We start from the raw sequence: 12,122 nt of genomic DNA, 5'->3' as shown, positions 1-12,122 counted from the left end.
ATGCAGTGATGCTTCCAAAATTAGGCCACAGAACGCCAGGCAGCAACTGCACTGGTCTCTTGGAGCACTAGCAAACTGTACACTACTCTCAGGACATTCTCTCCAAACCCAGACGCCATACTGTAAGAAGCCCTAGCCACATAGAAAGGCCATTTGTAAGTATGCTAACAGTTCTGGCTAAGCCCAGCCTTCATATCACTACAGACCAGGCACTAAACATGAGTAAAGAAGCTTCCAAACGATTATAGTCCCTAACTGTGGTAGTGCCAGGCACTCAAATGGCCCCAGCTAAGGCCCTTGACATCATAAAGCAGAGACAAGTCATCTCCACTTAGTTCTGTCTGAATTCCAGACCCAAAGAATCATTAGGCATAATAAAATGATTGTTGTTTCACATCACTAAGTTTGGGGTGGTTTGTTATGCATCATCAATAGATAACTGGAATAATGGCTACTCTCATCAATAAAGACGCAAAATATTCAATGAACTCTTACAAAGAGACCACTACATCACATTAAAAAGTAATTCATGAAGATCAAGTAGAGTTTTCACTAGGAAAATGCCTGCGGTAATAAAAATGATGTGAGCTATTGAAATATGCTTAAAATTTTTAATCAAATAGTACGCTGAGAACCTATGTAACAAAATTCAACATCTGTTATATAATAAAATTAGGGGGCACATGCATACTTTCTCCATTCTTAAAACATAACAATTAGTTTTAAACCAACAGCCATTCTTGTATTTATTGACTATGACTTATAATTACTGAGAAAGCCAGCCTGGCCAACATGATGAAGCTCCATCTCTACCAAAAAATACAAAAAAAAATTAGATGGGCGTGATGGCATGCAGCTGTAATCCCAGCTACTTGGGAGGCTGAGGCACGAGAATCACTTGAACCTGGGAGGCAGAGGTTGCAGTGAGCCAAGATCGCGCCACTGCACTCCAGTCTGGGTGACAAAGTGAGACCTTGTCTCAAATGATAATAACAACAACAACAACAATAATAATAACAACAACTACTACTGAGATAAGTATATCCTGGCAATGCAAAAATAATGAATAATATATGATCCTTGATCAAAAAATTAGCAATCTAAAATCAAAGTCAGGCACAGTATAAGTGCTATATAATGAAAAGATAAGGGTAAAAAACAGGCCGGGCGCGGTGGCTCAAGCCTGTAATCCCAGCACTTTGGGAGGCCGAGACGGGCGGATCACGAGGTCAGGAGATCGAGACCATCCTGGCTAACACGGTGAAACCCCGTCTCTACTAAAAAAAAAAAATACAGCCGGGCGCGGTGGCTCAAGCCTGTAATCCCAGCACTTTGGGAGGCCGAGACGGGCGGATCACGAGGTCAGGAGATCGAGACCATCCTGGCTGACACAGTGAAACCCCGTCTCTACTAAAAAATACAAAAAAACTAGCCGGGCGAGGTGGCGGGCGCCTGTAGTCCCAGCTACTCGGGAGGCTGAGGCAGGAGAATGGCGTGAACCCGGGAGGCGGAGCTTGCAGAGAGCCAAGATCACGCCACTGCACTCCAGCCTGGGCGGCAGAGCGAGACTCTGTCTCAAAAAAAAAAAAAAAAAAATACAAAAAAAAAAAAAAAGGGTAAAAAACACATTGGAAAGGAAAAGTAGTAGTGTCTGAGAATGCTTTTCAGAAGACTGACACTTGATTCACTCAGTCCTATTTGATATGCAAGGGGGGAGTAAAAGAAAACTATTGCAAACAACAAAAAAAAACAAAAAAGAAAAGCCTAGGGGCTGAGTATATACTGTGACTGGAGAACAGAAAATATAGCATAAGGAAATCTGGGCTAGAAATTTTAGATAAGAACCCTTGGAAGTTTCTAAACAGAGGACTTCCTCCATCAAATTTGGTCTTAAAAAGGGTAACACAACTGGGAACACACATAACAAAATAAAATTGTCTAAAGGATTCCAGGAAATCAATGGAGAGATAGTACAGACATTCTCTCTTAAGAGGGAAACACATTTCGAAACAGAAAACCAAGCTGGTCACAATGGCATGTGCCTGTAGTCCCACTTACTGGGGAGGCTGAGGCAGGAGGATTGCTTGAGCCCAGGAGTTCAAGTCCAGCCTGGGCAACATAGTGAAACCCCATCTTAAAATAAAAAAAAGAAAAAAAAAAGGCACAGATAGAGGTACAAACTTAATACGATAAGCCATAAGCAACATAAAAATAAAGAAAATATTCATTTTTAGATAAAAATGGAATAGCCTAATAATAGTGATTATGAGTCAGGATTTCTCATAGCTGTGGTCTGAAGGATTTTGTGTTCAAACTATACGTTGAACTGTAGTCACCAATGTTATGGTATTAAGAAGTGGAGCCTATAGACGGCAATAGATCATGAGGCCCCTGAGAGCTGCTTTGCCCCTTCTACTATGTGAGGGCACAGTGGGAGGATATCATCTATGAACCAGAAAACAGGCCCTCACCAGATAATGAATCTATAGGCACCTAATATTGAACTTCCCAGCCTTCAAAACTGTAAGAAATAAAATTGTTTTTTATAAGCCTCCTAGTTGATGTTGGTTTTTTGTTTTTGTTTGTTTGTTTGTTTAGACAGGGATTCACTCTTGTTGCCCAAGCTGGAGTGCAATGGCGCGATCTCAGCTCACTGCAACCTCCGCCTCCCAGGTTCAAGTGATTCTCCTGCGTAAGCCTCCTGAGTAGCTGGGATTACAGGTGCTAGCCACCAAGCCCGGCTAATGTTTGTATTTTTAGTACAGACGGGGTTTCACCATGTTGGGCAGGCTGGTCTCAAACTCCTGACCTCAGGCGATCCACCCACCTCAGCCTCCCAAAGTGCTGGGATTATGTGAGCTGCCACACCTGGCCTATGTTGGTTTTTTACAATAGCAGCCCAAATGGACTAAGACACTGATGTTAAAAAGATAGCAGCAGAAAGAAGATTAGTGCATTTAACTACTTAGAACAAACTATTATAGAGAAAATGTATAATATAAAAATAACAAGGAAAGTAATGAAATGCAATATAATGTAACTGAAATAATTTATCCTCTTGATAAAAATAACCCAAAAGGAGAACTAGAGAGAGAAAGGTAATTTTTAAAATTGGGAAATGACTAAATAAACCATAGCACAGTAATATAATAAGACATTATTTTTTAAAAGTCAAACATATTCAAAACAGTAATTTAAAACATTAAACAAGAAAAAGAATCCACACTCTAATCATGGTATACAAGCAAACATTAATAAACGGATTTAAAAAGGTGCATTAGAATGGTATGAATAAATCTGGCACCTTTTAAGTTCTTTGCTCCGTAAAATTGGTGAAAGCTCAAACAATTAACAAGTATTTTCACATTTTACATGTAAAACTGTTCTTTATTAGTCTCATTTGATACATTTTATTTACAAAACCACACATATTAAGCTAATTCTGTATTTCTAAACAAGGTTTTTGTGTCAATTTTTATTAACAAAAAGCCTGAATGGATAGTTCTCAGAAAACCATTCATGTGCACCCATCACTGATTAAAGTTATTTCTATGAAGAAATACTATTCCTCACAGTCATAAAAAAGAATGCAATTGTGTCTTTCACAGCAACATGGGCAGAGCTGGAGGCAATAATCCTAAGTGAACTAACGCAGGAACAGAAAACCAAATACCACATGTTCTCACTTGTAAGCGGAAGCTAAATATTAAGCACACGTGGACACAAATGTGGGAAACATAGACACTGCGGACTACTGGGGGTGGGGGGTGGGGACTGAAAAACTACCCACTGGATACTACACTCATTTCCTAGGTGCAATATACTCACGTAATAAACCTGTATATGTAACCCCTGTATCTAAAAGTTGAAATTAAACAACAAAAAAAACTATTTCCTGTAGCTTTTATAAATTAAATTAAAACTTTATTAAGCATATATATTCCCTGAGTATAGCATTTATTCCACTTTTTAAAACCATATGGGCTTAGCCAACATTATAAAGCCTAAATGCTTCTATTGTCATAAAAGTATGCAGAGAAAACATAATTCGAATGATTTGACATTAATATGCCTCCAACTTTTTATTAAGAAACAAGCACAAATAATAAAATTTATAATAGACAACAGTAACCAGATTAATTAAATTCACTAAAGTGGATAGTAATTATATTAGGTCACTCAATCAGGAATTCCATATAGGTAGAAGACTTCGTATTTTAATGGCATCTATATAAATTCAGGGAAAACTGAGACCTCATAGCCATGGTTTACATCAGCGTATTTTTGACCAAATTGTATTTTACCTTATGCCATTAAAAAAAAATAATGGGTTGGGGCTGGGCACGGTGGCTCACGTCTGTAATCCCAGCACTTTGGAAGGCCGAGCAAGGTGGATTACTTGAGGTCGGGAGTTTGAAACCAGCATGACCAACATGGTGAAACCACGTCTCTACTAAAAAACAAAAATTAGCCAGCCGTGGTGGCAGGCACCTGTAATCCCAGCTACTCGGGAGGCTGAGGCAGGAGAATCGCCTGAACCCAGGAGGTAGAGGTTGCAGTGAGCAGAGATCGTGCCACTGCACTCCAGCCTGGGCAACAGAGTGAGACTCCACCTCAAAAAAATAATAATAAAATAATAATGGGCTGGGCATGGTGGCTTACACCTGTAATCCCAGCACTTTGGGAGTCCAAGGAGGACAGATTACTTGAGGCCAGCAGTTCGAGACAAGCCTGGCCAACATGGTGAAATCCCGTCTCTACTGAAAATACCCACAAAAAAAAAAAAAGAAAAGAAAAGAAAAAAAAACACACACTAGTCAGGCATGGTGGTTTGTACCTGTAACCCCGCTACTCGGGAGGCTGAGGCAGGAGAATCGCTTGAACCCAGGAGGTGGAGGTTGTGGTGAGCCGAGATTTTGCCACTGTACTCCAGCCTGGGCAACAGAGCAAGACTCTGTCTCAAAAAAATAAAGTAAAATAAATAAGAAAAGAAAAGAAAAAAGAAAAAAAAATGCAGTGGAAAATGAATCAAGACACAGCATAAAAGTCTTATATATGAAGAAATACATCCCAAGAGTTTTCTGATTTTGTTGCTTTTTTCTAATAAGTAGTGTATGTTTAAAATGCAGTTAGAAAAAATCAGAGCTACACTCTATATAAACTCATTAAAGTTTAAAATGTACAAATGAACTGGGAAGAACAACATAAATCTTACCTGCATAGCACTCTTGCCCATTTTAACAACTTCAAACAACATCATGTTTTCCACTCCATTCTGTTGGTGATGACCATTCATTCGGTTTGGACCAGAAGGAGGTTTTCCTCCTCCATTTCCACCTTTGCCCTTTTCTGCTGGGCCCTTTTTGCCTTTTTTACAAGTCTGCAAAAAAAAATACGAGGTGGTTAAGTTACATCACTATCCTTGAGAGTTCAAAACACAGCTACAGTAGAAGTAGCTGATAGGGTACATAATTATAACATGCTTAAACTTGCCCTAAAGAATTCCATCCACTTGTAACAAAATAATATAACTGTGACAGCCTCTTTGTGGTGCCCATTTTTTCAAGTATACTACCATGTCTCACACGACATAGTAGTTAGAAGCATAGCCTCTGCAGACAGACAGACTCTGTGGGTGCAAATTTCTGCTACAATTAGCTGAGTGACATTAGGCAAATTACTTAACCACACTGTGTTTCAGTGATGTTTTTCTAATTTGTAAAGTGAGGATAAAACTGTGCCTACCTCATAGGGTTGCTGTGATAATGAAGACACAAAGTACTTAGCAACATACCAGCATTTAATAAAGTCAAAAAGTGTCAGCTATTATTACCACTGTAAAATGAAAAAATTATGTCAAAAGGAGTTCAGTAAATGTTACATGAATCTTAATCTGGTAGGAAGACCAACAGAAACAATGACAAAAAATACAGATTTGAATCTATTGAAAAGTAATATAAAATCACAGACTTAAAAGCCCTCAAAATATCAACAAAGTTTGAAAAACACTGCAAAAATCTCTCTCAAGTATAATCAGAGAAATCTCAAGGGCATAGTAAATCAAGGTAGTCGTCTCCAAGTTTTATTACTCCCGTATGCAGCTTTTGGATGCAGACTGAAGTGGGCAGCAAGAATAACCAAACTCGTTATCAAGTATGTACCTTAACAACATTTCATTTGCATTGTTAGTCTTAGAAATCATTGCAGTGCTCTGAACAAGGAATTCTGAACATTGGGAGTAGGTTTATCAATCTCATTCTTGTTTTAGGCCTCCCTCCAACATTCAGTCATCATGAAAATTCAATTAATGAAAACTATGGAAATGAAGCCCATTATAACAAAAGTTGTCAGTATTTGGGGCGGGGGGGGGGGGCATCAAAAAAATCAGGGAAAGGGTTCCCTATATGCCTAAGCTATAAAAATACCTCCCACAGCTCTTATACTTTAGGAAAACAAGCCAATTCCTAACTTGGAGTCCTCATTTCTCAAATGTCAGGGTTGAATTAAAATACTTTACAGAAAGGTATTCTGACCCCTGGATTTGGTGATTTCTTAAAGGTCTCTTTTAGACCAACACATCTCTACGATCTAGAGAGCAAGCGTTGGCCAACTTTCTGTAAAGTACTGGATAGTAAATATGTTAGGCTTTGTGGGCCACATACAGTCTCTGTAGCATATTCTTTATTTTTAAAACTATTTAAAAATATAAAAACAGCCCAGCATGGTGGCTCACACCTGTAATCCTAGCACTTTTGGAGGCCGAGGTGAGCGGATTGCCTGAGCTCAGAAGTTCGAGACCAGCCTGGGCAACACGGTGAAACCCTGTCTCTACTAAAATACAAAAAATTAGCCAGGCATGGTGGCGTACGCCTGTAGTCCCAGCTACAACGGAGGCTGAGGCAGGAAAATTGCTGGAACCCAGGAGGCGGAGGCTGCAGTGAGCCGAGATCATGCCACTGCACTCCAGCCTGGGCGACAGAGCGAGACTCCATCTCGAAAATAAATAAATAAATAAATAAATATTAAAACAGGACCAGGAGTGGTGGCTCCCACCTGTAATCCCCATACTTTGGGAGGCTGAGATGGGAAGATTGCTTAAGGCCAGGAGTTCAAGACAAGTCTGGTCAACAGAGCGAGACCCCATCTCTATAAAAAATAAAATATATATAAACTATTCTTAGCTCCTGGACAGTACAAAAACAAGCCATAGATTGTGGACCTCTGATCTATAGCCATGCCTACAAATTTCTTTCCACTGAAAGCCTGTGGTATTTACGTACTTTATTCCCTAGAGGGTCCCTTCTTCCTCCAAGAGTGCAAAACTACTCAACTCTTAACAGTTACTTTAAACCCCTTCCCAACACCTGAAACATATTACTTGTTAATTTGCAATACAGTAGTCCTCCCCTGGGTTTTACTTTATTCAATTTCAGTTACCCTTGGTCTGCTGCAGTCCAAAAATACTCAGTAGGAAATTCCAGAAATAAACAGTTCAAAAGTTTTAAATTGCACGCCATTCTGAGTAGCATGATAGAATCACTCATCATCCTGCCGTATCCCACCCAGGACGTGAATCATCTCTTTGTCCAGCATATCCCCGCAGCTCATTAGTCACTTATTAGCCATTTTGGTTACTATATTGAAAAAATGTAGTATATGCAAGGTTTAGTACTATCCGCAGTTTCAGGCATCCACTGGGGGTTTTAGGGTTTTAGAATGTATCCCTGAGAATAAGGGGGATTGCTATATTCTGTAAATGAGATTCAGTCTCTGTGAACCTAATTCATTAATTCCTAATTGTACAATGAAAGGCTTTTGTCCCCAGTAAAGGGATTTTCAGAGATAAGGTTGAAAGAAAAGATCAACTACAACAGAGTAGACTAGTAAAAAATAAAACATTAATTAACATGGAGCTATATATTTGCAGTTTATCTATCAAATGCCTCAATAGTCCCTGTCAGTATGAAAAACTAATTGGGACAATTAAAATGGCAGAATGGGTATGCTGTGCTAGAAAAAAAAAAATGTGCAAGGAGTGATAACACAAAGGAAGCAATATACAAAAAGCAAATATCCTAACCTGTGTACAATCTTGGAGAGAAAAAAATTTCTACATAAAGACTTTAGGAGGTAGTATAGTATACAGGCTTAAGGGCACAGACCTGAGCTCAAATCCTTTAACTATTAGGCTTTTCTGGACTTCAGTTTCCTACCTATAAAATAATGGTGTTTTCTCATCTACGCAGTTGTTCAAATATTAGATTAACATGTGAAACTGTTAGCACAACACATGGAACATACATAGTATAGTGTCAAAATGCAGTTGCTATTATTATAATAAATCCTTGATCTGTCCCAACACTTCACCCACAGTAGTAGCTATACAACCTTAACCAAACTGTGGCACAAAAACTTCAGAGTCCTCTACTCAGGCGCCACCAAGAATCTTATCCAAACTTGTAAATTAAATCAAAAGCAAAAGTAGGTTAATGGGGGGAAAAAATGATTTTCTAATAAATTAATGTATGCTATCCAACAGAATTAAGGTTATCTTTGAATAGCCGTTAACATTTCTATTCATATCCCTCTCTCAAATCTTTTTAAGGAAATAAGAGAGCACACAAAATTATGAAACACATGAATTATGAGCACTCAAAAAATATTCCAAGCATTAAAAATTATGTTCCATACATTAAATGTGATGCTGTGCCACAATTAGAAATCAAAAGAGAATGGCTGGGCACGGTGGCTCACACCTGTAAATCCCAGCACTTTGGGAGGCTGCGGCAGGAGGACTGCTTGAGCCCAGTAGTACAGGACCTGCCTGGGGAACATAGTGAAATCTCATCTCTACAAAAATAAAAAATAATAGAAATTACAGAGAAGCCAGGCATTGTGGCACAGGCCTGTGGTGCCTGTAGTCCAGTCAAGAGGCTGAGGCAGGATAACTCCTTTAGCCCAAGAGTTTGAGGCTGTAGTGTGCCATGACTGTGCCAGTGAATAGTCACTGCACTCTGGTCTAGGCAACATAGAGAGACCCCATCTCCAAAAAAACAAATAAAGTTAAAAATTAAAAAAAAATAAGTTACAGAGTTTTACATTCACTTATGGGAAAGTTGTTGACAACATAACATTGAGTTTTAAAAGCATGTTAAACTGCATATTATGACTCCACTTAAAATGTTATAATCATGTTTATACACAGGTGTATGAATAAAAGTATGTGCATCAAAATGTTTAAAGAATAAATTACCTCCGGGTGATAGGGTTATGGAAAAATTTCACTTTGGTCATCGTAAACTTCTGTATTGTTAAGACTTTTTCAAAGTATGTCATGAGACAATATAAATCCAAAATTCATTTTGAAAAACAAATGCTGAACAACAAAAACAAGTTATCTTTTGCATAATGTATTTACACACATGCAGAGTCAAACGTACTTTCCAAAACAACAAAATAATTTAACCATTCACCAAGTTATCTGCAGCTCAGGCTAACCACTAACCCACTCACACTCTAAACTTACATTATATTGACTCAGAACTTAACTTTGTAATTTTTTATCTTTCATATTACTTATAAAGAGTAAAACTATTATCAATTGTAACCCACTAGCCTTAAACTGGTTGTATGTTACATTTTTAGAGTGCTTTAGAATAAGAGATTTTATATATTACTTTGCTTTTCATTTTATTACTTGTGGGAAAACAAAAATAAAGCCAACAGAACATTGCATTCTGCTTAACATACTATGCTTTACAAAATAAACTACTGGAAACAATGATGCATCATTATTATTATTATTATTATTATTATTATTATTATTTGCAACTTTACAGCAGTGTAAATAGATCCCAAAGGCTATCTGGTCTAGAAGACAAAAGGACCACATTTATCCAGAAGGCTTACCATACAACCCCCACCCCCTTAAAAAGTCATTTTTAAAAGATAAAACTATCTGAGACATAACCTAAATTTATGTGTGTGAGAGATCTTAGGATACAAAATAAAGTCACATATTTGATACATACTTTGCCTTTGCCTTGCTTTTGGTTTTTTCCTTCGATATCTTCAAAATCTGTGTCAGAAGAAAAATGTGTTTCTGACTCCCTGTGACAGAAAGATAAGCAAGAATTAAAAACCTTCCTTAGAAATTTATATAGAGTTTCTAATTTTTCCCATATTTTCTAAAAGAAAGGCTTGGTCAACTTATTAACAAAACTTCATATTAGCCTTATAAGTAATTAAGATGTTTCCCAAAAACACCATACTATATAACTATAGTTATATATAGTAAAATAATAACTAAAGTACAAATATCTAAACATCTTTGTTAATTTTTAACCGAAGTATGAAAACTAATCCAGTGGGTCTTAAAATTTAACCCTAGGAACTGTGGTATTCCATGTAATGGCTAGTTCCATTTCCTACTTCAAAGATCATAGTGCTGCGGAAAAACTGTATTTTAATACTAGGCATTGAAGGAACTTTATTAGTGAGTTTTATGATTATGGATCCTCTGACCTCTCCTACCTCACTCGAAAAGTATTTATAAATCTAGGTGAGTCAATATACAAAACATGTATTTCTGAAAGGGTACTTATAAAACCTTTTTATAAACTAAATCATTTGAAATACACTAGGGAATTATGCTAAGTGATCAATATCCTTTATGAAGTAAAGAGGTGATAAGCTATAGTCAGGAGAACAGTTTTGGTACTAAGTAACTGTGGATCTTATACAAGTGACAATCTCAATCTTCTCATCTATAAATAATATATATGCAGGAAAGAATTAAATCTCTAAAGTCTCTACAATCTCCAACATATGAATCTATAGTCCTAAACAACTGTCCCTTGTTCTGGGTGGGGGTAAGGCTAGTTTGTATAATCTGGATTTTCTCACAAACATATGGAAGCACACAGATTTAAATAAATACATGTGATGCTTTCCAAATGAGTAAACATGAGTCTATCTAAATAGTAGTAACATACCCTCATTTAAATGCTTAAAGCAAGGCATACTTATATTAGTATTTGGGTCACACTGGATTTTAGAATTGAGCCACATCCATAAAAGATAAAGGTTTTTCCATCCTAAATGTGTAAACCTAGCACCAGCTTTGCTTAAAATAAATGGAATTGAAGTGAAAGGCTATCTTTATAAAACTAGTATTCTCAATCTAGATTTCTTCTATTTCCATTTTATTGCTACAATAACCAGTTGCCCAGAGGCTATGAGGTAGGAATACTTCATAAATCTAAAATAATGATTAAGACGTTAGCAGGAAAAAAATTACTATTTACATAGCACTTACATACAAAGTAATTTAAACAATGTATGGAAGGTGATGGCAATCCTAACTATATCCCACAATGTTGAGAGGAAAGGGCCTGTAATAAATACCATTCCCTAGAGTTAATGCACCAAAAACTGAATGACTACTATAATATTAACCCTGAAGCTCATGCCTGTTACATCTTAAGAAGATTATTGTCATCAATAATCTTCTCACATGTCTATATGGCCTTGCAAAAAAATGAAAATTTATTTTTTTTTTATTTTTTTATTTTTTTAAAATTATACTTTAAGTTGTAGGGTACATGTGCACAACATGCAGGTTTGTTACATATGTATACTTGTGCCGTGTTGGTGTGCTGCACCCATCAACTCGTCAGCAAATTTAAAATATCTTGATGTATAAGTAATATTTATTTCTTCCCAAGCCTTTTGTGGGACACCAGCTCTCTTAAAGAGCTAAGTAACTGCTTTAAGTCTGAAGAAAATCACTACTCTTCACAATGTTCCAATGGCCACAGTAATCAAGGGCTCAGTTATCCTCTTAATACTCATCTCCAAGCTATCCCAGCTAAGAGTGAACCACTAGAGGTTTGGTAACTTACTGAAAAACTTTCCGAAGAAAGCTTGAGTAATCAGAACGGAAGTCTAAAATACTCCCAACCAAAGAAGAAATACTCTCCTAAGCCGTTCTTCAATGCTTTCCTGTGTTTTTAAGATCAAAAGAACAACAAAACTAACCTAGGTGAAATAACATTTATGTTTATTAAACATACTGTATTAACCATTCAGTGACCTGAAACATCCTGAGTCATCTATCACAC

The 12,122-nt window shown here is 37.1% G+C and overlaps 1 protein-coding gene across 16 annotated transcripts in view; it reads right to left on the bottom strand.

Moving 5' to 3' along the window:
• Nucleotides 1–12,122, bottom strand: part of STAG2 (stromal antigen 2) — a 139,232-nt gene that overhangs the window by 66,251 nt on the left and 60,859 nt on the right. For 15 of the 16 annotated variants that reach the window (XM_050776594.1, XM_050776604.1, XM_050776595.1 and 12 more), the window contains 2 exons: nucleotides 10,032–10,110; nucleotides 5,216–5,380 (listed from right to left, as the gene is read on the bottom strand). In XM_050776594.1, coding sequence (XP_050632551.1) covers nucleotides 5,216–5,380; nucleotides 10,032–10,110 — 244 coding nt within the window. Of the gene's footprint in view, nucleotides 1–5,215; nucleotides 5,381–9,253; nucleotides 9,377–10,031; nucleotides 10,111–12,122 lie in introns of those variants that run through there. The other variant, XM_050776611.1, reaches the window with a different exon arrangement.

The sequence above is a fragment of the Macaca thibetana genome, chromosome X, assembly GCF_024542745.1.
Source record: "Macaca thibetana thibetana isolate TM-01 chromosome X, ASM2454274v1, whole genome shotgun sequence".
NCBI classification, from domain to species: domain Eukaryota; kingdom Metazoa; phylum Chordata; class Mammalia; order Primates; family Cercopithecidae; genus Macaca; species Macaca thibetana.
This window is presented reverse-complemented; position numbering and strand designations above follow the sequence as displayed.